The sequence below is a fragment of the Oncorhynchus gorbuscha genome, linkage group LG16 (assembly GCF_021184085.1).
Source record: "Oncorhynchus gorbuscha isolate QuinsamMale2020 ecotype Even-year linkage group LG16, OgorEven_v1.0, whole genome shotgun sequence".
NCBI classification, from domain to species: Eukaryota; Metazoa; Chordata; class Actinopteri; order Salmoniformes; family Salmonidae; genus Oncorhynchus; species Oncorhynchus gorbuscha.
Window position 1 is genome coordinate 93,844,563 of NC_060188.1, and position 26,586 is coordinate 93,871,148.

General features: G+C 47.5%; 1 protein-coding gene across 1 annotated transcript in view; it reads left to right on the top strand.

The window, feature by feature from the left end:
• The window catches only part of mbd2 (methyl-CpG binding domain protein 2), a 116,644-nt gene that overhangs the window by 23,658 nt on the left and 66,400 nt on the right, over window positions 1–26,586 (top strand). The window contains exons 2-3 of the mRNA XM_046305250.1: window positions 10,295–10,457; window positions 23,871–24,008. Of these exons, the coding sequence (XP_046161206.1) occupies window positions 10,295–10,457; window positions 23,871–24,008 (301 nt within the window). The remainder of the gene's footprint in view (window positions 1–10,294; window positions 10,458–23,870; window positions 24,009–26,586) is intronic.

A 26,586-nucleotide genomic window follows, 5' to 3' on the forward strand; every position in this document is an offset into this window, starting at 1 on the left:
AGAGGCAGGCGGGCAGAGGCAGGGAGACAGGCAGAGAGAGGGGTTGTCCATACTCAGACTGTTTTTACACTCTTGGTTGGACCACCAGACAAAAGAAAGAAACAGTTATGAGCTGAATATAACAGTATACCAGTGGAAGGAGACAGTTATGAGCTGAATATAACAGTATACCAGTGGAAGGAGACAGTTATGAGCTGAATATAGCAGTATACCAGTGGAAGGGGAGACAGTTATGAGCTGAATATAACAGTATACCAGTGGAAGGAGACAGTTATGAGCTGAATATAACAGTATACCAGTGGAAGGAGACAGTTATGAGCTGAATATAACAGTATACCAGTGGAAGGAGACAGTTATGAGCTGAATATAACAGTATACCAGTGGAAGGGGAGACAGTTATGAGCTGAATATAACAGTATACCAGTGGAAGGGGAGACAGTTATGAGCTGAATATAACAGTATACCAGTGGAAGGGGAGACAGTAGCAGGAGACAGTTATGAGCTGAATATAACAGTATACCAGTGGAAGGAGACAGTTATGGGCTGAATATAACAGTATACCAGTGGAAGGAGACAGTTATGAGCTGAATATAACAGTATACCAGTGGAAGGAGACAGTTATGAGCTGAATATAACAGTATACCAGTGGAAGGAGACAGTTATGGGCTGAATATAACAGTATACCAGTGGAAGGAGACAGTTATGAGCTGAATATAACCGTATACCAGTGGAAGGGGAGACAGTAGCAGGAGACAGTTATGAGCTGAATATAACAGTATACCAGTGGAAGGGGAGACAGTAGCAGGAGACAGTTATGAGCTGAATATAACAGTATACCAGTGGAAGGGGAGACAGTAGCAGGAGAAAGTTATGAGCTGAATATAACAGTATACCAGTGGAAGGGGAGACAGTTATGAGCTGAATATAGCAGTATACCAGTGGAAGGGGAGACAGTAGCAGGAGACAGTTATGAGCTGAATATAACAGTATACCAGTGGAAGGGGAGACAGTAGCAGGAGACAGTTATGAGCTGAATATAACAGTATACCAGTGGAAGGGGAGACAGTTATGAGCTGAATATAGCAGTATACCAGTGGAAGGGGAGACAGTAGCAGGAGACAGTTATGAGCTGAATATAACAGTATACCAGTGGAAGGGGAGACAGTTATGAGCTGAATATAACAGTATACCAGTGGAAGGGGAGACAGTAGCAGGAGACAGTTATGAGCTGAATATAACAGTATACCAGTGGAAGGAGACAGTTACGAGCTGAATATAACAGTATACTAGTGGAAGGAGACAGTTATGAGCTGAATATAACAGTATACCAGTGGAAGGGGAGACAGTTATGAGCTGAATATAGCAGTATACTAGTGGAAGGGGAGACAGTAGCAGGAGACAGTTATGAGCTGAATATAACAGTATACCAGTGGAAGGAGACAGTTATGAGCTGAATATAACAGTATACCAGTGGAAGGGGAGACAGTAGCAGGAGACAGTTATGAGCTGAATATAACAGTATACTAGTGGAAGGAGAGACAGTAGCAGGAGACAGTTATGAGCTGAATATAACAGTATACCAGTGGAAGGGGAGACAGTAGCAGGAGACAGTTATGAGCTGAATATAACAGTATACCAGTGGAAGGGGAGACAGTAGCAGGAGACAGTTATGAGCTGAATATAACAGTATACCAGTGGAAGGGGAGACAGTTATGAGCTGAATATAGCAGTATACCAGTGGAAGGGGAGACAGTAGCAGGAGACAGTTATGAGCTGAATATAGCAGTATACCAGTGGAAGGGGAGACAGTAGCAGGAGACAGTTATGAGCTGAATATAACAGTATACCAGTGGAAGGGGAGACAGTAGCAGGAGACAGTTATGAGCTGAATATAACAGTATACCAGTGGAAGGGGAGACAGTTATGAGCTGAATATAGCAGTATACCAGTGGAAGGGGAGACAGTAGCAGGAGACAGTTATGAGCTGAATATAACAGTATACCAGTGGAAGGGGAGACAGTTATGAGCTGAATATAACAGTATACTAGTGGAAGGAGAGACAGTAGCAGGAGACAGTTATGAGCTGAATATAACAGTATACCAGTGGAAGGGGAGACAGTAGCAGGAGACAGTTATGAGCTGAATATAACAGTATACCAGTGGAAGGGGAGACAGTAGCAGGAGACAGTTATGAGCTGAATATAACAGTATACCAGTGGAAGGGGAGACAGTTATGAGCTGAATATAGCAGTATACCAGTGGAAGGGGAGACAGTAGCAGGAGACAGTTATGAGCTGAATATAACAGTATACCAGTGGAAGGGGAGACAGTAGCAGGAGACAGTTATGAGCTGAATATAACAGTATACCAGTGGAAGGGGAGACAGTTATGAGCTGAATATAGCAGTATACCAGTGGAAGGGGAGACAGTAGCAGGAGACAGTTATGAGCTGAATATAACAGTATACCAGTGGAAGGGGAGACAGTTATGAGCTGAATATAGCAGTATACCAGTGGAAGGGGAGACAGTAGCAGGAGACAGTTATGAGCTGAATATAACAGTATACCAGTGGAAGGGGAGACAGTTATGAGCTGAATATAGCAGTATACCAGTGGAAGGGGAGACAGTAGCAGGAGACAGTTATGAGCTGAATATAACAGTATACCAGTGGAGGGGGAGACAGTTATGAGCTGAATATAACAGTATACCAGTGGAAGGGGAGACAGTAGCAGGAGACAGTTATGAGCTGAATATAACAGTATACCAGTGGAAGGGGAGACAGTAGCAGGAGACCCAACTGTGGTTTGTGACTAGTATGATTTCATATTGTTGCTAATTCAGGTGCTGTAATTCCGTTACGGATTTTTTCCAATTTGGGAACAGAATTATGAGTTTTAATCACTTCATAAACACAATTTATATCAGTAAAATTACGAACTAATTGGTATGTCTACCATTATTTGTTACCTCTGAACTTTCATGATTCTCCCTCATGAGGGAGAGAAATGAGATAATATCTTAAAGATATGTGGGTTTTTTGGTTACGGAATCACTAGGCAATATTTCTTAAATTTACAGAAGATAACACATTTCTCCACAACAAAATCTAAGTGTTGATATTAGTTGGCAGGAGTCTCTACGTCAATATTATTGTGTTTTGATGTATTTCTGATACCCTTTTGAAGACTTTTTCTGGTAGATGTTTACTAAGACCCCCCCCCCCAGAAAACAACGCCATTTCTCACGTCACATTTTTTTGCTGATGAAAAAATGTTAAATCTTAATTTCCTCAAAATATAGGCTATTAGCTTTCGTTTGACTTTGAATTCGATATGATCCTCCGAACTTCTCGTTGGTGGTCGTGCGGGTCTTTCAGATGGAAATACGCGCCGTTCTGGGGTTGAGCGAGGGGATCGATGGGAAGGGAAGCTGTGGGTAACGCGGAGTACGTCGGTAGGAAATGCGATCACTTCAGTGGAATTAATTACACCATAATGATCTTTCTCTTCCACACAGGCTTTTGTGCGCTGCTTCCCTCTCATCTGTCTCCGTGTTGGTATATTTCAGTATCGCTGTGTCTCTGTCCCTCCTATCACTTCAATTCAATTCAACTTCATATCCTGCCTAAGCTCCTGTACTCTCTCATCTGACCCAACATCAGAGGCTATTTTTTAATCTGTTATCTTTCTTTCTTCCTTTTTCTCTCTCTCTCTCTCTCTCTCTCTCTCTCTCTCTCTCTCTCTCTCTCTCTCTCTCTCTCTCTCTCTCTCTCTCTCTCTCTCTCTCTCTCTCTCTCTCTCTATTTCTCTCTTTCTCTCTTTCTCTCTCTCTCTCTTTAGTCATCTATCTTCTCTCTCTCTCTCTCTCTCCAACCAAACATCACAGACTCTTTTTTTCAATCTGTTATCTTTCCTTATTTCTCTCTCAATTCAATTCAAGGGGCTTTATTGTTAAGGGAAACATGTGTTAACTTTGCCAAAGCAAGTGAAGTAGATAATAAACAAAAGTGAAATAAACAATAAAAATTAACAGTAAACATTACACGCACAAAAGTTCCTAAAGAATATAGACATTACAAATGTCATATTATATATATACAGTGTTGTAACAATGTACAAATAGTCAAAGTACAAAAGGGAAAATAAATAAACATAAATATGGGTTGTATTTACAATGGTATTTGTTCTTCACTGGTTGACCTTGTGGCAACAGGTCACAAATCTTGCTGCTGTGATGGCACATTGTGGTATTTCACCCAGTAGATATGGGAGTTTATCAAAATCAGGTGTCTGTCTCTCCGTTAGTCTCTCCTATCTCTATTAGTCTGCCTGTCTGTCTTGTCTGTCTGTGTCCCTGCCTGCAATCCAGCTGGTGCAAAGCGGGCTGTCAGCAGTGAGACAAAAGGGTGTCGGTCGGAAAAGGTCTGTGGTTACACTGGGGGAGGGGAGGGGAGGGGAGCAAGCATGCCGTGAAAGTGTGCCTCCTGCCCTTCACTCACTTCACTTAGCTGCTCTCACAACTACACACAGAATCTGCCGCCAGGCAGGCAGACAGACTGATAGCTAGGCAGGCAGACAAATAGCCAGGCAGGCAGACAAATAGCCAGGCAGGTAGGCAGATAGCCAGGCAGGTAGGCAGATAGCCAGGCAGGTAGGCAGATAGCCACCCTGAGCTGGTGTCTACGCCCAGGGAGAAGCCCAGGGAGAAGCCCAGGGAGAAGCCCAGGGAGAAGTCCAGGGAGAGGTCCAGGGAGAAGTCCAGGGAGAAGTCCAGGGAGAAGTCCAGGGAGAAGTCCAGGGAGAAGTCCAGGGAGAAGTCCAGGGAGAAGTCCAGGGAGAGGTCCAGGGAGAAGTCCAGGGAGAAGTCCAGGGAGAAGTCCAGGGAGAAGTCCAGGGAGAAGTCCAGGGAGAAGTCCAGGGAGAAGTCCAGGGAGAAGTCCAGGGAGAAGTCCAGGGAGAGGTCCAGGGAGAGGTCCAGGGAGAGGTCCAGGGAGAGGTCCAGGGAGAGGTCCAGGGAGAGGTCCAGGGAGAGGTCCAGGGAGAAGTATTGAGGCTACTCTCTCACTCCATCTGCTCTGTTTCTCCGCTCCTCTCTTCCATTTTCACAGCCACTTTGCTGTGTAACTTACTGGCACACATGCACATTAGCATGATAGCTAAGCTAACTATGGGGAAACAGGCACACATGCACATTAGCATGATAGCTAAGCTAACTATGGGGAAACAGGCACACATGCACATTAGCATGATAGCTAAGCTAACTATGGGGAAACAGGCACACATGCACATTAGCATGATAGCTAAGCTAACTATGGGGAAACAGGCATACATGCACATTAGCATGATAGCTAAGCTAACTATGGGGAAACAGGCCTACATGCTGAGAACGGTCACTGATATTTCACAGGTCTGTCTAGGACGTTGACATTTGGAGGGATTTCTGGTCTTCTTTGTTCCTTCAAGCCTGCTATGGTTTCTCTGGTCCACATTACATGAAGAAAGCTAACCAATGTGGAATTCCACACCCTCAACCTCTCTCACTAGTGAGCCGTGTGGTAGAGACAGATAGTCCCTCTGTTCCACACCCTCAACCTCTCTCACTAGTGAGCCGTGTGGTAGAGACAGATAGTCCCTCTGTTCCACACCCTCAACCCCTCTCACTAGTGAGCCGTGGGGTAGAGAGGTAGTCAGTCTGAGACTGGGTTAGGGTGTGTTTGTGTCTTGGTGAGTTTCTCTGAAAGGCGTTTTTACGTGGAAGGGTGAGTACTCTCTGGCTCGGCTTTGACTCATCGCTGAGTCACCTACTCACTCTCCCCTGAACCAAGTCACGGTCACACACTCATCTGTGTCTTTCCGACCGCTGGTCACAGAGGTGGATCTCCATAGCATTGAGGCACAGAGCTCGGCGCTCGTTCCGTCTGCATATGAGAGCAGCTGAGCTAGATGGAGGAGGTTGTCAAACTCCACCGACTGTTTTCAACACTCTTTCAGTTTGCCTGACGCTGGGCATATACACAGCACGACTTTTAAAATCTTAACGGGTTTCGATTTCATTTCCTTCTCTCAAGTTTTTCGTTTGATCTATCCTCAACCCCAGGATGTTAGTGCTCACTTTACATCATGGTTTCCTTGTTGATCCTATCCTGAGTTTCTCGGTTTTCGTAGTTTCTCGGTTTTCGTAGTTTCTCGGTTGTCGTAGTTTCTCGGTTGTCGTAGTTTCTCGGTTGTCGTAGTTCCTCGGTTGTCGTAGGAAATAAATCTCTGAACAGTGAGCTGCTTCATTAGTGCGTTACAGGTACGTAGGCCTTAACGGTTTGTTGGCACCGTTGGGCCTTAACGGTTTGTTGGCACCGTTGGGCCTTAACGGTTTGTTGGCACCGTTGGGCCTTAACGGTTTGTTGGCACCGTTGGGCCTTAACGGTTTGTTGGCACCGTTGGGCCTTAACGGTTTGTTGGCACCGTTGGGCCTTAACGGTTTGTTGGCACCGTTGGGCCTTAACGGTTTGTTGGCACCGTTATAGTTCAATTAATGTATTGTTTAGTATTGTGGCTTTGGAGACATCTGTTTGCCCCGCCAAGATTCACATGCTGAAACCCCCCACTGTACACTACACCCCTATGAAAAATCATAATCGGTCGACCTCTAGTCTAAATCGGTCCCTGATTAGAGGGGAACAATAACACAATGGCTGAGGTCCAGAGTTGAGTTTAAGGGGTGTAGTGTACAGTGGGGGTTTCAGCATGTGAATCTTGGCGGGGCAAACAGATGTCTCCAAAGCCACAATACTAAACAATTCATTAATTGAACTATAACGGTGCCAACAAACTGTTAAGGCCTACGTCCCTGTCCCAACAGCAGAGCTTTATTTTTCAGCACCATGGAGTGAATCCTCACTACCGCTACACCTGACTCGTCTGGCAGCGAAACAGTTCATTCAGCCTCCTTTACTGCCTTCTCCCCGTACACCAAGTCAGAACCGTAGGATAAATAAAGGGGGCATTTAAACAAATAATGAAAGCTCTTACGATAATAGAAGATGTTATTTCTCTAAAACAGGTTATAGACTACATGTGTACCACCAAGTCAGAACAGTAGGCTAAGTTATGAGGGAGAAAATAACCAAATCATAAAGTCTGACATTGTCTTGATTTATGGTGCTTTCAAGACAACTGGGAACTCGTGGGAAAAGCAAGGTCAAATCATGATGTTAGTGATCATCAGGTCGGAGCTCTATAAAAGAGGCCAGAATTCCCGACTTAGAATTCCGAGTTGGATGACCGTTCAAAATGTATTTTCCCAGTCGCAGCTCGTCCTCGTTGTCTTTAACTCAATGACGTCTGAGATTTCCCAGTTTCCAGTTGTTTTGAATGCGGCAGAAGTCATTCTGGATTGACAACATGGCCAATATATTCATTTTTTGGGGCCCATTGGTGTTGCATGTGAATGTTTATCCTTTTTAAATTTAGAAAAGAGACCCTTAAACCCAGACTTGGACCACACACCCACTCCACTGAATAGCAGGGGAAGAAAAATAGTGATTGCTTTGCAATGCTTGCAGTTAGCCATTGATTCCTTCTAAACCACTCATTGTTGAATTTGTGATTTCCAACTTGTTGTGTAATGTTTGTGTCCAATGGCTGATAAGCACCGATATGTTTTTATCTATAATTTATCTTCTTTCGACAAGGATTGAAAAGGATTTGCCAGTAGATTGTCGACGTGATTCATGATGATGACAGCTTGCTAGCTAAAATCTTGAAGGTATGATGTTGACATTATCAGTCCAATCAAAGCTACGGTAGATATAACGTGATTTGACGTCATTTTATCTGTGGCCAATGACCTTGAGCCTTGGATGGGCACTGACAGAACAGTGAGTCAATCACTGCGCAATTAGAGAAGATTACCAACCCTTACGCTCTGTCTTTTTCTGCTGTCTGCCGCACCACCACAGAAAGCACTGACTAAAACACCTGCATTACTCAAGAAAACAAAAAAAGAGACCTTGTTTGTATGCGGCTTTATTAACTCAATAATATCTATTTTTTTCACATTGTTTGCAAACTGATACGTGCCACGTATTTAATGCCAAAATAACATACAAAACAGGTTCTGCCCAAACTGCCCTTAATGACGGGTCGTCACTGGTAGTGTATACCTGGCATAAGTGATAGTCTGAGTCACACAACGTTAAGGTTTTAAGCTTTGGGCTAAAGGTGATGAGGAACGGACCAAAACAGCGGGTGGCCGTCTGTACAATAGTCAGAACACTAACAGAAAATGTCATTTCATATTCTAGTCACTGTCTGCCTTTTGTCTCTGGGTGTTGTCTACTGTGTGAGCCAGCTGTTTAAAATGACTCTATTGTAGGCCTAGGTCAGAAGAGGAAATAGCATAGGTTAGGGTAGGGCTGCACGATTTGGACAAAATATGTAATTGCTACCCCCCCCAGATGTTGCAATTATGAATTACGATTTTAAACGCTGTGGGTGAAAACCATGTCTGAAATGACCAAGTTAAAACAATTGTCAGGGTAGAGAAAATCACTTCTAAAATTAGATCATATCAAGGAATACATACTGTGCTAACTGAATACAAAACCAAATGAATCAAATCTATTTCAACATTGTTATTATATGATAATACATATTAATAGACATACTTGCTTTTGAGGCAAGCAACACTGAACCATGCGTGAGAGCACCAGCTGGTCTGTATGACTGTGTGATCTCGCTCTGTGTAGCTGAGGTGAGTAAGCCCTTTAAACAGGTTAACATTCACAAGGCCGCTGGGCCAGACTGATTACCAGGACGCATACTCAGAGCATGCGCGAACCAACTGGCTAATGTCTTCACTGACATTTTCAACCTCTCCCTGACCAAGTCTGTAATACCTACATGTTTCAAGCAGACCAGCATAGTCCCTGTGCCCAAGGACACCAAGGTAACCTGTCTAGACCGCGCTCAGCGGTCTAAGGCACTACATCTCAGTGCTAGTGTAACAGTATAATTTTAAACCGTCCCCTCGCCCATACCCGGGCGCGTGCCAGGGACCTTCTGCACACATCGACAACAGTCACCCTCGAAGCATCGTTACCCATCGCTCCACAAAAGCCGCGGCCCTTGCAGAGCAAGGGGAACTACTACTTCAAGGTCTCAGAGCAAGTGACGTAACCGATTGAAACGCTATTTAGCGCACACCGCTAACTAAGCTAGCCGTTTCACATACGTTACACTAGAGGCGTCACTACAGACACCCTGGTTCGAATCCAGGCTGTATCACAACCGGTCATGATTGGGAGTCCCGTAGGGCGGCGCACAATTGGCCAAGCGTCGTCCGGGTTTGCGCAGTGTAGGCCGTCATTGTAAATAATAATTTTTTCTTAACTGACTTGCCTAGTTAAATTAAGGTAAAATAAAAATAAATGACTATCGCCCCGTAGCCATGAAAGTCTTTGAAATGCTGGTCATGGCTCACATCAACACCATCATCCCAGACAGCCTGGACCCACTCCAACAGGGCCAATAACAGTCATTTCCAATGTGAACAAATGAGTTCTAGTGGGCAGAACCAGGAGAGGGGCAGAGCCAAGCACGAGCTAGCGAGATCCTATTGATGCCTTCTAGCATGTATTTGCATTTTTACGTTAGGAAACAATTATGGGGTATTGTGATGTCATTATGGTGTATTGTGATGTCATTATGGGGTATTGTGATGTCATTATGGGGTATTGTGATGTCATTATGGGGTATTGTGATGTCATTATGGGGTATTGTGTGTAGAGTGATGAGGAAAAACATTTCTTTAATCCATTTTAGAATAAGGCTGAAACGTAACAAAATGTGTAAAGTGTAGATGAATGCATTACAAATGCACTGTGTGATGCTGGGTTATGTTGCTGGGTTGTGATGCTGGGTTATGTTGCTGGGTTGTGATGCTGGGTTTGACCTGGGTTATGTGGGTGGGTTTGACCAGGGTTATGTTGCTGGGTTTGACCAGGGTTATGTTGCTGGGTTTGACCAGGGTAATGTTGCTGGGTTTGACCAGGGTTATGTTGCTGAGTTTGACCAGGGTTATGTTGCTGGGTTTGACCAGTGTTATGTTGCTGGGTTTGACCAGGGTAATGTTGCTGGGTTTGACCAGGGTAATGTTGCTGGGTTGTGATGCCATGCTGGGTTTGCTGTTGTTGTCAATGATCTACTGCTGTTGTTGTTTGTGTTGTTTGTGATCTGTTTTTATTTGTGATCTAATGCTCTTGTTGTTGTTGTTGTTTGTCTTTCCTCTCCCCCCTCAGTCCAAAAGGGAAGAAGTTCCGGAGCAAACCCCAGCTGTCCCGTTACCTAGGCAACACGGTAGACCTGGGATGTTTCGACTTCCGAACGGGCAAAATGATGATGCCCAGCAAGCTGCAGAAGAACAAACAGAGGCTACGGAATGAGAACCTCACCATCAACAAGGTACAGGTTCACCTCGGCTACACATCAGGGTCCTGCTGCTCACTACAGTCTAACAAAGGCCATTTATTCAGTCTTTATTTTAGCAGGGAGTCATTATGAGACCAAGGTCTCTTTTTACAGAAGATTATTCTCAGTTCCTTACAAGTCTCAGCCCTGTGCTAGCAGTGGATCAGTCTAGTCTCAGTCCTGTGCTAGCAGTGGATCAGTCTAGTCTCAGTCCTGTGCTAGCAGTGGATCAGTCTAGTCTCAGCCCTGTGCTAGCAGTGGATCAGTCTAGTCTCAGCCTTGTGTTAGCAGTGGATCAGTCTAGTCTCAGTCCTGTGCTAGCAGTGGATCAGTCTAGTCTCAGTCCTGTGCTAGCAGTGGATCAGTCTAGTCTCAGCCCTGTGCTAGCAGTGGATCAGTCTAGTCTCAGCCTTGTGTTAGCAGTGGATCAGTCTAGTCTCAGCCCTGTGCTAGCAGTGGATCAGTCTAGTCTCAGCCTTGTGTTAGCAGTGGATCAGTCTAGTCTCAGTCCTGTGCTAGCAGTCGATCAGTCTAGTCTCAGTCCTGTGCTAGCAGTGGATCAGTCTAGTCTCAGTCCTGTGCTAGCAGTTGATCAGTCTAGTCTCAGTCCTGTGCTAGCAGTGGATCAGTCTAGTCTCAGCCCTGTGTTAGCAGTGGATCAGTCTAGTCTCAGTCCTGTGCTAGCAGTGGATCAGTCTAGTCTCAGCCTTGTGTTAGCAGTGGATCTGTCTAGTCTCAGCCTTGTGTTAGCAGTGGATCTGTCTAGTCTCAGCCCTGTGCTAGCAGTCGATCAGTCTAGTCTCAGTCCTGTACTAGCAGTGGATCAGTCTAGTCTCAGCCTTGTGTTAGCAGTGGATCTGTCTAGTCTCAGTCCTGTGCTAGCAGTGGATCAGTCTAGTCTCAGCCCTGTGCTAGCAGTGGATCAGTCTAGTCTCAGCCTTGTGTTAGCAGTGGATCTGTCTAGTCTCAGTCCTGTGCTAGCAGTGGATCAGTCTTAGCCCTGTGCTAGCAGTGGATCAGTCTAGTCTCAGCCCTGTGCTAGCAGTGGATCAGTCTTAGCCCTGTGCTAGCAGTGGATCAGTCTAGTCTCAGCCCTGTGCTAGCAGTGGATCAGTCTAGTCTTAGCCCTGTGTTAGCAGTGGATCAGTCTTAGCCCTGTGCTAGCAGTGGATCAGTCTAGTCTTAGCCCTGTGCTAGCAGTGGATCAGTCTTAGCCCTGTGCTAGCAGTGGATCAGTCTAGTCTTAGCCCTGTGCTAGCAGTGGATCAGTCTTAGCACTGTGCTAGCAGTGGATCAGTCTTAGCCCTGTGCTAGCAGTGGATCAGTCTAGTCTTAGCCCTGTGCTAGCAGTGGATCAGTCTAGTCTTAGCCCTGTGCTAGCAGTGGATCAGTCTTAGCCCTGTGCTAGCAGTGGATCAGTCTAGTCTCAGTCCTGTGTTAGCAGTGGATCAGTCTAGTCTCAGTCCTGTGTTAGCAGTGGATCTGTCTAGTCTCAGCCCTGTGCTAGCAGTGGATCTGTCTAGTCTCAGTCCTGTGTTAGCAGTGGATCAGTCTAGTCTCAGCCCTGTGCTAGCAGTGGATCAGTCTAGTCTCAGCCCTGTGCTAGCAGTGGATCAGTCTCAGTCCTGTACTAGCAGTGGATCAGTCTAGTCTCAGCCCTGTGTTAGCAGTGGATCTGTCTAGTCTCAGCCCTGTGTTAGCAGTGGATCAGTCTAGTCTCAGCCCTGTGCTAGCAGTGGATCAGTCTAGTCTCAGCCCTGTGTTAGCAGTGGATCAGTCTAGTCTCAGCCCTGTGTTAGCAGTGGATCAGTCTAGTCTCAGCCCTGTGCTAGCAGTGGATCAGTCTAGTCTCAGCCCTGTGTTAGCAGTGGATCAGTCTAGTCTCAGCCCTGTGTTAGCAGTGGATCAGTCTAGTCTCAGCCCTGTGTTAGCAGTGGATCAGTCTAGTCTCAGCCCTGTGCTAGCAGTGGATCAGTCTAGTCTCAGCCCTGTGTTAGCAGTGGATCAGTCTAGTCTCAGCCCTGTGCTAGCAGTGGATCAGTCTAGTCTCAGCCCTGTGTTAGCAGTGGATCAGTCTAGTCTCAGCCCTGTGTTAGCAGTGGATCAGTCTAGTCTCAGCCCTGTGTTAGTTGAGTATATCTGTTGTTGTTGTAGTAGTTGAGTATATCTGTTGTTGTTGTAGTTGTTGTTGTAGTAGTTGTTGAGTATATCTGTAGTAGTTGTTGAGTATATCTGTTGTTGTTGTAGTAGTTGTTGAGTATATCTGTTGTTGTAGTAGTTGTTGTTGTTGTAGTAGTTGTTGAGTATATCTGTTGTTGTAGTAGTTGTTGAGTATATCTGTTGTAGTAGTTGTTGAGTATATCTGTTGTTGTTGTAGTAGTTGTTGAGTATATCTGTTGTTGTAGTAGTTGTTGAGTATATCTGTTGTAGTAGTTGTTGAGTATATCTGTTGTTGTTGTAGTAGTTGTTGAGTATATCTGTTGTTGTAGTAGTTGTTGAGTATATCTGTTGTTGTAGTAGTTGTTGAGTATATCTGTTGTAGTAGTTGTTGAGTATATCTGTTGTAGTAGTTGTTGAGTATATCTGTTGTAGTAGTTGTTGAGTATATCTGTTGTTGTAGTAGTTGAGTATATCTGTTGTTGTTGTAGTAGTTGTTGAGTATATCTGTTGTTGTAGTAGTTGTTGAGTATATCTGTTGTTGTAGTAGTTGTTGAGTATATCTGTTGTAGTAGTTGTTGAGTATATCTGTTGTAGTAGTTGTTGAGTATATCTGTTGTTGTAGTAGTTGAGTATATCTGTTGTTGTTGTAGTAGTTGTTGAGTATATCTGTTGTTGTAGTAGTTGTTGAGTATATCTGTTGTTGTAGTAGTTGTTGAGTATATCTGTTGTAGTAGTTGTTGAGTATATCTGTTGTAGTAGTTGTTGAGTATATCTGTTGTTGTAGTAGTTGTTGAGTATATCTGTTGTTGTAGTAGTTGTTGAGTATATCTGTTGTAGTAGTTGTTGAGTATATCTGTTGTTGTAGTAGTTGTTGAGTATATCTGTTGTAGTAGTTGTTGAGTATATCTGTTGTAGTAGTTGTTGAGTATATCTGTTGTTGTAGTAGTTGTTGAGTATATCTGTTGTTGTAGTAGTTGTTGAGTATATCTGTTGTTGTTGTAGTAGTTGTTGAGTATATCTGTTGTTGTAGTAGTTGTTGAGTATATCTGTTGTTGTAGTAGTTGTTGAGTATATCTGTTGTAGTAGTTGTTGAGTATATCTGTTGTAGTAGTAGTTGAGTATATCTGTTGTTGTAGTTGTTGAGTATATCTGTTGTAGTAGTTGTTGAGTATATCTGTTGTTGTAGTAGTTGTTGAGTATATCTGTTGTAGTAGTTGTTGAGTATATCTGTTGTTGTAGTAGTTGTTGAGTATATCTGTTGTTGTAGTAGTTGTTGAGTATATCTGTTGTAGTAGTTGTTGAGTATATCTGTTGTTGTAGTTGTTGAGTATATCTGTTGTAGTAGTTGTTGAGTATATCTGTTGTTGTAGTAGTTGTTGAGTATATCTGTTGTTGTAGTAGTTGTTGAGTATATCTGTTGTTGTAGTAGTTGTTGAGTATATCTGTTGTTGTAGTAGTTGTTGAGTATATCTGTTGTTGTTGTAGTAGTTGTTGAGTATATCTGTTGTAGTTGTAGTAGTTGTTGAGTATATCTGTTGTAGTAGTTGTTGAGTATATCTGTTGTTGTAGTAGTTGTTGAGTATATCTGTTGTTGTAGTAGTTGTTGAGTATATCTGTTGTAGTAGTTGTTGAGTATATCTGTTGTTGTAGTAGTTGTTGAGTATATCTGTTGTTGTAGTAGTTGTTGAGTATATCTGTTGTTGTTGTAGTAGTTGTTGAGTATATCTGTTGTTGTAGTAGTTGTTGAGTATATCTGTTGTTGTAGTAGTTGTTGAGTATATCTGTTGTAGTAGTTGTTGAGTATATCTGTTGTAGTAGTTGTTGAGTATATCTGTTGTTGTAGTAGTTGTTGAGTATATCTGTTGTTGTAGTAGTTGTTGAGTATATCTGTTGTTGTAGTTGAGTCTGTTTTTTGTATTTATTTAACTAGGCAAGTCAGTTAAGAACAAATTCTTATTCACAATGACAACCTGATAAAAGGTCTCCTGCGGGGCTGAGATAAAAAAATAAGAATAACAATAAAAAATATAGGACAAAATACGCATCACGACAAGAGAGACACCACAGCACTACATAAAGAGAGACCTGACAACATACTATGGCAGCAATACCACATGACAACAACATGGTAGCAGAACAACATGACAACAACATGGTAGCAACACAATATGACAACAACATGGTAGCAACACAACATGACAACAACATGGTAGCAACACAATATGACAACAACATGGTAGCAACACAACATGACAACAACATGGTAGCAACACAACATGACAACAACATGGTAGCAGACACTACATGACAACAACATGGTAGCAACACAACATGACAACAACATGGTAGCAACACTACATGACAACAACATGGTAGCAACACTACATGACAACAACATGGTAGCAACACAACATGACAACAACATGGTAGCAACACAACATGACAACAACATGGTAGCAACACAACATGACAACAACATGGTAGCAACACAACATGACAACATGGTAGCAACACAACATGGTAGCAGCACAACATGACAACATGGTAGCAGCACAACATGACAACATGGTAGCAGCACAACATGGCAGCAGCACAACATGGTAGCAGAACAAAACAGGGTACACATATTATTGAGCAGTCAACAGCACAAAGGGTAAGAAGGTAGAGACAACAATACATCACGCGAAGCAGCCACAACTGTCAGTCAGAGTGTCCATGATTGAGTCTTTGAATGAAGAGATTGAACTGCACGATTAAACCGCCCAGTTTGAGTGTTTGTTGCAGCTCGTTCCAGTCGCTAGCTGCAGAGAACTGAAAAGACGAGCGACCCAGGGATGTCTGTTCTAGTTGTGTAGTGCATAGAAAGAGAATCGATGGGAATCCATACTAGTAATTATGTTTCTATGTTATCGGCTGGGTTATTTGTAGGTCAGAGGTCATACAGACAGAGGCTCTACTGGTGGCTCTCTCACCTGCCAGTCAGTCAGTACACATCTAGTACCCCATCCACCATACAGTCAGTCAGTACACATCTAGTACCCCATCCACCATACATTCAGTCAGTACACATCTAGTACCCCATCCACCATACAGTCAGTCAGTACACATCTAGTACCCCATCCACCATACATTCAGTCAGTACACATATAGTACCCCATCCACCATACAGTCAGTCAGTACACATCTAGTACCCCATCCACCATACAGTCAGTCAGTACACATCTAGTACCCCATCCACCATACATTCAGTCAGTACACATCTAGTACCCCATCCACCATACAGTCAGTCAGTACACATCTAGTACCCCATCCACCATACATTCAGTCAGTACACATATAGTACCCCATCCACCATACAGTCAGTCAGTACACATCTAGTACCCCATCCACCATACAGTCAGTCAGTACACATCTAGTACCCCATCCACCGTACAGTCAGTCAGTACACATATAGTACCCCATCCACCTACCAGTCAGTCAGTACACATCTAGTACCCCATCCACCGTACAGTCAGTTAGTACACATCTAGTACCCCATCCACCGTACATTCAGTCGGTACACATCTAGTACCCCATCCACCGTACAGTGTTCAACATACAGTCAGTCAGTACACATCTAGTACCCCATCCACCTACCAGTCAGTCAGTACACATCTAGTACCCCATCCACCGTACAGTCAGTTAGTACACATCTAGTACCCCATCCACCGTACATTCAGTCGGTACACATCTAGTACCCCGTCCACCATACAGTCATTCAGTACACATCTAGTACCCCATCCACCTACCAGTCAGTCAGTACACATCTAGTACCCCATCCACCTACCAGTCAGTCAGTACACATCTAGTACCTCATCCACCGTTTAGTCAGTCAGTACACATCTAGTACCCCATCCACCGTACAGTGTTCAACATACAGTCATTCAGTACACATCTAGTACCCCATCCACCTACCAGTCAGTCAGTACACATCTAGTACCCCATCCACCTACCAGTCAGTAAGTACACATCTAGTACCCCATCCACCTACCAGTCAGTCAGTACACATCTAGTACCCTATCCACCGTACAGTCAGTCAGTACATATCTAATATCCCACCCACCATACAGTCAGTACGTTGGGGAGAGTGCACTGACCCAGAGCTGGAGAGGAGAGTACTCCTTCCTCGTGTGTGTGTTCTAATCAGAGACCTGGGACACCAGGTGGTTGATTCCCCTCTAATCAGGGACTGATTTAGACCTGGGATACCAGGTGGTTGATTCCCCTCTAATCAGGGACTGGTTTAGACCTGGGACACCAGGTGGGTGATTCCCCTCTAATCAGGGTCTGATTTAGACCTGGGACACCAGGTGGTTGATTCCCCCTCTAATCAGGGCCTGATTTAGACCTGGGACACCAGGTGGGTGATTCCCCTCTAATCAGGGTCTGATTTAGACCTGGGACGCCAGGTAGGTGATTCCCCTCTAATCAGGGACTGATTTAGACCTGGGACACCGGGTGGGTGATTCCCCTCTAATCAGGGACTGATTTAGACCTGGGACACCGGGTGGGTGATTCCCCTCTAATCAGGGACTGATTTAGACCTGGGACACCGGGTGGGTGATTCCCCTCTAATCAGGGACTGATTTAGACCTGGGACACCGGGTGGGTGATTCCCCTCTAATCAGGGACTGATTTAGACCTGGGACACCAGGTGGGTGATTCCCCTCTAATCAGGGCCTGATTTAGACCTGGGACACCAGGTGGGTGATTCCCCTCTAATCAGGGACTGATTTAGACCTGGGACACCAGGTGGGTGATTCCCCTCTAATCAGGGACTGATTTAGACCTGGGACACCAGGTGGGTGATTCCCCTCTAATCAGGGACTGATTTAGACCTGGGACACCAGGTGGGTGATTCCCCTCTAATCAGGGTCTGATTTAGACCTGGGACACCAGGTGGGTGATTCCCCTCTAATCAGGGTCTGATTTAGACCTGGGACACCAGGTGGGTGATTCCCCTCTAATCAGGGTCTGATTTAGACCTGGGACACCAGGTGGGTGATTCCCCTCTAATCAGGGACTGATTTAGACCTCAAGAAGAAAGATGAGTTCAACAGGAAAGTCAGTCTGTCAGCTATCCAGTAGCCGTGATTCTTGCACAGAACCCAGCCTAGCTGATGTGACGCTATTTACTAGATTTTTGACCACTTTTTTTGTTGTCTTTCTCTGGCCTCCATTGATTTAGTCACCCTGATTCTGTCCATCCTACAAGGGTAAAAATAAACTACACTAGCTTTTGAACCGGCACAGCCAGAAGAGGACTGGCCACCCCTCATAGCCTGGGTCCTCTCTAGGTTTCTTCCTTGGTTTTGGCCTTTCTAGGGAGTTTTTCCTAGCCTCCTTGCTTCTACACCTGCATTGCTTGCTGTTTGGGGTTTTAGGCTGGGTTTCTGTACAGCACTTTGAGATATCAGCTGATGTACGAAGGGCTTTATAAATACATTTCATTTGATTTGAACGGATTATGATAGATACATGAGGTTTAGGACCATTGTGTTCTTCAGATCAGTGGTCACCAACCATTTCTGAGTCAAGATCACTTTCTCAGTCAAAAAGCAAAGCCGAGATCTACCATTCAAATTGTTTCTTTAAACATGACTTAAATAATGTGACATTTAACCTTATAAAAAACGGTTCTGTAGGAATGAGGTTTGTGCAGTAGGCTTAATACATAACCACAGCATGTTGGCGATACGCCTGGCCTGCCAATATTGTTCTTCTCAAACCATATTATATTTCAGAACTCGAGCTTTGTTAACAAAATGCATCAGTTGGTGTATCGAGACACAGCTGAACATAAATGTAAATAATTAGCTTTTTTATTTGACTGGACTGCATCTGATGTTCATGATGCTTCCAAGACAACTGGTAACTTGGGGGGCGAAACAATGTCAAATCATGGCGTCGGTGATCTTCAGGTCGGACAGTCAGAGTTCTAGAAAGATGCCAGAGTTTCCGACTTGGAATTCCGTTTTTCCCGGTTGTCTTGAACGCACTGAAGTTGGAAATCTGAGATTTCCGAGTTCCCCGTTGTCTTAAACGCGGCATTAGTCTCAGTAGAGGGGAGATGTACAGCAGAGGGTCCATCTCTCACGGTCCCCACTCTCTCACGGTCCCCGCTCTCTCACGGTCCCCACTCTCTCACGGTCCCCACTCTCTCACTGTCCCACTCTCTCACGGTCCCCACTCTCTCACGGCCCCCACTCTCTCACGGTCCCCACTCTCTCACGGTCCCCACTCTCTCACGGTCCCCACTCTCTCACGGTCCCCACTCTCTCACGGTCCCCACTCTCTCACGGTCCCCACTCTCTCACGGTCCCCACTCTCTCACGGTCCCCACTCTCTCACGGTCCCCACTCTCTCACGGCCCCCACGGTCCCCACTCTCTCACGGTCCCCACTCTCTCACGGTCCCCACTCTCTCACGGTCCCCACTCTCTCACGGCCCCCACTCTCTCACGGTCCCCACTCTCTCACGGTCCCCACTCTCTCACGGTCCCCGCTCTCTCACGGTCCCCACTCTCTCACGGTCCCCACTCTCTCACGGTCCCCGCTCTCTCACGGTCCCTGCTCTCTCCTTACTTTCCTACGGTGAGTCTGACCACAGAGAAAGGGCGATCTCACGGTCCCTGCTCTCTCCTTACTTTCCTACGGTGAGTCTGACCACAGAGAAGGGGCTCTCTCACGGTCCCTGCTCTCTCCTTACTTTCCTACGGTGAGTCTGACCACAGAGAAGGGGCTCTCTCACGGTCCCTGCTCTCTCACGGTCCCTGCTCTCTCACGGTCCCTGCTCTCTCCTTACTTTCCTACGGTGAGTCTGACCACAGAGAAGGGGCTCTCTCACGGTCCCCGCTCTCTCACGGTCCCTGCTCTCTCCTTACTTTCCTACGGTGAGTCTGACCACAGAGAAGGGCCTCTCACGGTCCCCGCTCTCTCACGGTCCCTGCTCTCTCCTTACTTTCCTACGGTGAGTCTGACCACAGAGAAGGGGCTCTCTCACGGTCCCTGCTCTCTCACGGTCCCTGCTCTCTCCTTACTTTCCTACGGTGAGTCTGACCACAGAGAAGGGCCTCTCACGGTCCCCGCTCTCTCACGGTCCCTGCTCTCTCCTTACTTTCCTACGGTGAGTCTGACCACAGAGAAGGGGCTCCATCTTCCACCTGATGGTGAAACTCGAGTCGCACCGCATCTGCCTTAGGCACAAATTCATGTTGTTCCTATGACCAGAGAAAGTGAGATTATTTCTTGATATTAAAATAGACACGACGAGCTGCTAATAATAAAACCGCAGGCCTGTCGATACACTTGGCTACTCATTCACTGCAGCTGCAGCTCAAGTGGAAGTAGGGAGAAGTGTGTTTTTATGTTTTGTAATAGTGTTGAATAAAAAAAAAGGATTGAGTATAAACATGAACTCACTGAAAAAACGGCAGCTCGTCGCTGACAGTCTCTCTCTGGTCACTGTTTTAAAAGTGATCAAATCTCACCCAGGCTAGTATCAAACTTTTCTGTGGGGTCATTGAAGTTGTAGGCATGTTGATTTTGAGCTATCGGATTGGCCAGCGCAGTAGGATTCAGCCCCCGATCTCCCGGTCCGCCTGGTAGACGGTGTTGTCCGCCCCGGTGTGCAGGCCTTCTGGTAGACGGTGTTGTCCGCCCCGGTGTGCAGGCCGCCTGGTAGACGGTGTTGTCTGACCCGGTGTGCAGGCCTTCTGGTAGACGGTGTTGTCCGCCCCGGTGTGCAGTCCGCCTGGTAGACGGTGTTGTCCGCCCCGGTGTGCAGTCAGCCTGGTAGACGGTGTTGTCCGCCCCGGTGTGCAGGCCGCCTGGTAGACTGTGTTGTCTGACCCGGTGTGCAGGCCTTCTGGTAGACGGTGTTGTCCGCCCCGGTGTGCAGGCCGCCTGGTAGACGGTGTTGTCCGCCCCGGTGTGCAGGCCGCCTGGTAGACGGTGTTGTCCGCCCCGGTATGCAGGCCGCCTGGTTGACGGTGTTGTCCACCCCGGTGTGCAGTCCACCTTGTAGACGGTGTTGTCCTCCCCGGTGTGCAGGCCTTCTGGTAGACGGTGTTGTCCGCCCCGGTGTGCAGGCCTTCTGGTAGACGGTGTTGTCCGCCCCGGTGTGTAGGCCTTCTGGTAGATGGTGTTGTCCTCCCCGGTGTGCAGTCCACCTGGTAGACGGTGTTGTCCTCCCCGGTGTGCAGGCCTTCTGGTAGACGGTGTTGTCCGCCCCGGTGTGTAGGCCTTCTGGTAGATGGTGTTGTCCTCCCCGGTGTGCAGGCCTTCTGGTAGACGGTGTTGTCCGCCCCGGTGTGCAGGCCGCCTGGTAGACGGTGTTGTCCGCCCCGGTGTGCAGGCCGCCTGGTAGACGGTGTTGTCCTCCCCGGTGTGCAGGCCTTCTGGTAGACGGTGTTGTCCGCCCCGGTGTGCAGGCCGCCTGGTAGACTGTGTTGTCCGCCCCGGTGTGCAGGCCGCCTGGTAGACGGTGTTGTCCTCCCCGGTGTGCAGGCCGCCTGGTAGACGGTGTTGTCCGCCCCGGTGTGCAGGCCTCCTGGTAGACTGTTGTCCGCCCCGTTGTGCAGGCCGCCTGGTAGACGGTGTTGTCCGCCCCGGTGTGCAGGCCGCCTGGACTAGTGTAGCCCACAGCCATATGGCATAGTGAGATCAGGACCTAACATAAGGACAACTAAATGAACTAGTGTAGCCCACAGCCATATGGCATAGTGAGATCAGGACCTAACATAAGGACAACTAAATGAACTAGTGTAGCCCACAGCCAGATCAGGACCTAACATAAGGACAACTAAATGAACTAGTGTAGCCCACAGCCATTTGGCATAGTGAGATCAGGACCTAACATAAGGACAACTCAGAGGATGCTATTCTGTTCTTCTGATATAAACTACATTTTCTTCATATCATGTTTCTTTAGACTGGGACTCTGTGCCCTGATATGCAGCTCCTCCCTGGGACTCTGTGCCCTGAGGACTGCCTCCTCCCTGGGACTCTGTGCCCTGATATGCAGCTCCTCCCTGGGACTCTGTGCCCTGATATGCAGCTCCGCCTTGGGACTCTGTGCCCTGATATGCAGCTCCTCCCTGGGACTCTGTGCCCTGAGGACTGCCTCCTCCCTGGGACTCTGTGCCCTGATATGCAGCTCCTCCCTGGGACTCTGTGCCCTGATATGCAGCTCCGCCTTGGGACTCTGTGCCCTGATATGCAACTCTGCCCTGGCTGTGTGCCCTGGTATCCTCCCTAAGACTCCATAAGCCCTGATATGCAGCTGATCTCTGGGACTCGATGTGCGCTGACATGAATCTTGCCTCTAGGATTTAATGTGCCTTGGTAGGCAGTCGGTGAGCTCTGGTATGCAGCTCCTCCTAGGGATCCTGTGTGCCCTGGCTGGTACACAGATCATCCCGAGGACTCAGTATGTGCTAACTAAGAGACAGATCCTTCTCTCCAGTTAGGCCTAGGGCCCTGAGCCGGTGTCGCTCGGCTGAGTGAGTAGTGCAGGCATTTGGTTTAAGTTTGGCCCTGCTCTGCTCTGCTGCTCTACACATGTCCTCTTTAGGGAGGAGTCCCCCTCCCCTCCCCCTGGTGTGTCTGCCAAACCACAGATCAGAGTTAACCCCTTCAACCGCCGCTCAACACAGCACATGTCAGCAGAGCACCTCGCTAAGCAGCCGAACACAAACAACCATTCACTTTGAATGTCTGTCTGCGTCACTAGTTGTTTGAACTGAACACTAGTTTCCGTCCGCGCTCTCCTCTCCTCTGACTGTCCCTCTCTCCTCTCCTCTGACTGTCCCTCTCTCTTCTCCTCTGACTGTCCCTCTCTCTTCTCCTCTGACTGTCCCTCTCTCTTCTCCTCTGACTGTCCCTCTCTCTTCTCCTCTGACTGTCCCTCTCTCCTCTCCTCTGACTGTCCCTCTCTCCTCTCCTCTGACTGTCCCTCTCTCTTCTCCTCTGACTGTCCCTCTCTCTTCTCCTCTGACTGTCCCTCTCTCTTCTCCTCTGACTGTCCCTCTCTCCTCTCCTCTGACTGTCCCTCTCTCTTCTCCTCTGACTGTCCCTCTCCCTCTTCTCCTCTGACTGTCCCTCTCTCCTCTCCTCTGACTGTCCCTCTCTCTTCTCCTCTGACTGTCCCTCTCTCTTCTCCTCTGACTGTCTGACTGTCCCTCTCTCTTCTCCTCTGACTGTCCCTCTCTCTTCTCCTCTGACTGTCCCTCTCTCCTCTCCTCTGACTGTCCCTCTCTCCTCTCCTCTGACTGTCCCTCTCTCTTCTCCTCTGACTGTCCCTCTCTCTTCTCCTCTGACTGTCCCTCTCTCCTCTCCTCTGACTGTCCCTCTCTCCTCTCCTCTGACTGTCCCTCTCTCTTCTCCTCTGACTGTCCCTCTCTCTTCTCCTCTGACTGTCCCTCTCTCCTCTCCTCTGACTGTCCCTCTCTCCTCTCCTCTGACTGTCCCTCTCTCTTCTCCTCTGACTGTCCCTCTCTCTTCTCCTCTGACTGTCCCTCTCTCTTCTCCTCTGACTGTCCCTCTCTCTTCTCCTCTGACTGTCCCTCTCTCTTCTCCTCTGACTGTCCCTCTCTCTCCTCTCCTCTGACTGTCCCTCTCTCTTCTCCTCTGACTGTCCCTCTCTCTCCTCTCCTCTGATTGTCCCTCTCTCTTCTCCTCTGACTGTCCCTCTCTCCTCTCCTCTGACTGTCCCTCTCTCTGCTGACTGTCCCTCTCTTTTCTCCTCTGACTGTTCCTCTCCTCTGACTGTCCCTCTCTCCTCTCTCCTCTGACTGTCCCTTTCTCCTCTCCTCTGACTGTCCCTCTCTCCTTTCTCCTCTCCTCTGACTGTCCCTTTCTCCTCTCTCCTCTGACTGTCCCTCTCTCCTCTCTCCCCTGACTGTCCCTCTCTCCTCTCTCCTCTGACTGTCCCTTTCTCCTCTCCCCTGACTGTCCCTCTCTCCTCTCTCCTCTGACTGTCCCTTTCTCCTCTCCCCTGACTGTCCCTCTCTCCTCTCTCCTCTGACTGTCCCTTTCTCCTCTCCTCTGACTGTCCCTTTCTCCTCTCCCCTGACTGTCCCTCTCTCCTCTCTCCTCTGACTGTCCCTTTCTCCTCTCCTCTGACTGTCCCTCTCTCTTCTCCTCTGACTGTCTCTCTACCTCTCTCCTATTGTTTAATCAAGCCTGTCTCTCTGTCCTCTCCTTTCAGGGTAAACCAGACCTGAACACAGCACTTCCTATCAGACAGACAGCCTCCATCTTTAAACAGCCCGTCACCAAAGTGGTGAACCACCCCAGCAACAAGGTGAAGACAGACCTGCAGAGAGCCACAGAGCAGCCCAGACAGGTGAGACGGGCGCACACACACACATGCACACGCACACACACACTGACTCACACACACACGCACACACACACTGACTCACACATGCACACACACACTGACTCACACACGCACACACACACTGACTCACACACGCACACACACACTGACTCGCACGCACGCACGCACGCACGCACGCACACACACACACACACACACACACACACACACACACACACACACACACACACACACACACACACACACACACACACACACACACACACACACACACACACACACACACACACACACACACACACACACACACACACACACACACACTTGCTTGTTACTGTCTGGTTACTGCCCAGAACGAGGGATTGATTATGAGATTCATTATACAGCCAAAAGGATGAGCGGTTGCAGGCTATCATCATGGAGAGGAGTAAAAGGCCCACCCAGTTTCATATGAATCTGGTTTAAAATGACAAACACATGACTAGGATCAGTTTTGAACTGGTCTGAACTGGTCTGTCCTTGTTCAGGCTCCAGACACCAGCATCACAGCCTCTCACTGTCTCGTGGGCACTGTGTAGGCCAGCCACAACGTGTAGGCCAGCCACAACGTGTAGGCCAGCCACAACGTGTAGGCCAGCCACAACGTGTAGGCCAGCCACAACGTGTAGGCCAGCCAGCCCGTTCTGTTGTTGTAACTGAACCAGGGTGTCATGTCTGGCGACGACCACTAGGGACTGCTGAAGGACAACAGATGTAGTGCTGTAGCTGCTTACTGTGTTAGAGCAGCACGGCTCAGCATAGACTGTAGACTCTCAGAGTACTGGTGGTGTTATCCTACTAGACAGTATACTTTCAGAGTACAGGTGGTGTTATCCTACTAGACTGTATACTCTCAGAGTACAGGTGGTGTTATCCTACTAGACAGTATACTCTCAGAATACAGGTGGTGTTATCCTACTAGACAGTAGACTCTCAGAGTACAGGTGGTGTTATCCTACTAGACAGTAGACTCTCAGAGTACAGGTGGTGTTATCCTACTAGACAGTAGACTCTCAGAGTACATGTGGTGTTATCCTACTAAACTGTAGATTCTCAGAGTACAGGTGGTGTTATCCTACTAGACAGTAGACTCTGAGTACAGGTGGTGTTATCCTACTAGACAGTAGACAGTAGACTCTCAGAGTACAGGTGGTGTTATCCTACTAGACTGTATACTCTCAGAGTACAGGTGGTGTTATCCTACTAGACTGTATACTCTCAGAGTACAGGTGGTGTTATCCTACTAGACTGTAGACTCTCAGAGTACAGGTGGTGTTATCCTGCTTGCTACGTAACCCATGACAGTGAGGGACATTTTTTCACTGTTAGTCTGTCTGTCTGTCTGTGCGTGTGAGGCAGGCTGTCTGTCTGTCTGTCTGTCTGTCTGTCTGTCTGTCTGTCTGTCTGTCTGTCTGTCTGTCTGTCTGTCTGTCTGTCTGTCTGTCTGTCTGTCTGTCTGTCTGTCTGTCTGTGCGTGTGAGGCAGGTTGTCTGGCTGGCTGTCTGTCTGTCTGTCTGTCTGTCTGTCTGTCTGTCTGTCTGTCTGTCTGTCTGTCTGTCTGTCTGTCTGTCTGTCTGTCTGTCTGTCTGTCTGTCTGTCTGTCTGTGCGTGTGAGGCAGGTTGTCTGTCTGTCTGTCTGTCTGTCTGTCTGTCTGTCTGTCTGTCTGTCTGTCTGTCTGTGTCTGTGCGTGTGAGGCAGGTTGTCTGTCTGCTGTCTGTCTGTCTGTCTGTCTGTCTGTCTGTCTGTCTGTCTGTCTGTCTGTCTGTCTGTCTGTCTGTCTGTCTGTCTGTCTGTCTGTCTGTGCGTGTCTGTCTGTCTGTCTGGTTGTCTGGCTGGCTGGCTGTCTGTCTGTCTGTCTGTCTGTCTGTCTGTCTGTCTGTCTGTCTGTCTGTCTGTCTGTCTGTCTGTCTGTCTGTCTGTCTGTCTGTCTGTCTGTCTGTCTGTCTGTCTGTCTGTCTGTCTGTCTGTCTGTCTGTCTGTCTGTCTGTCTGTCTGTCTGTCTGTCTGTCTGTCTGTCTGTCTGTCTGTCTGTCTGTCTGTGTGAGGCTTGGCTGGCTCGGTGGCAGATTGTGTGACTTTAAGATGTGCTGCCTAATGAGGCTGTGAAGAAAATGGAGTGCCAGGGCGATCACTTATGGGAGAAGGAGGTGGGAGAAGGAGGTGGGTGAAGGAGGTGGGTGAAGGAGGTGGGTGAAGGAGGTGGGAGAAGGAGGTGGGAGAAGGAGGTGGGAGAAGGAGGTGGGAGAAGGAGGTGGGAGAAGGAGGTGGGAGAAGGAGGTGGGAGAAGGGGGTGGGAGAATGAGGTGGGAGAAGGGTATGGGGAGAAGAAGGGGCGAGAAGTGCATGGGGGAAGGAGGTGGGAGAAGGAGGTGGAGGAGAGAAGAGGAGGGGTGGTGAAGTTTCATCAGGATTAGATCAGCTGCTTTGCTGATCATTTCCCACCCACTCCCTTCCTGAAGACCTCCCCTTCCTACTCACCCCCTCTCCACCCAATCCTTCCCTGAAGACCCCCTTCCTACTCACCCCCACTCCACCCACTCC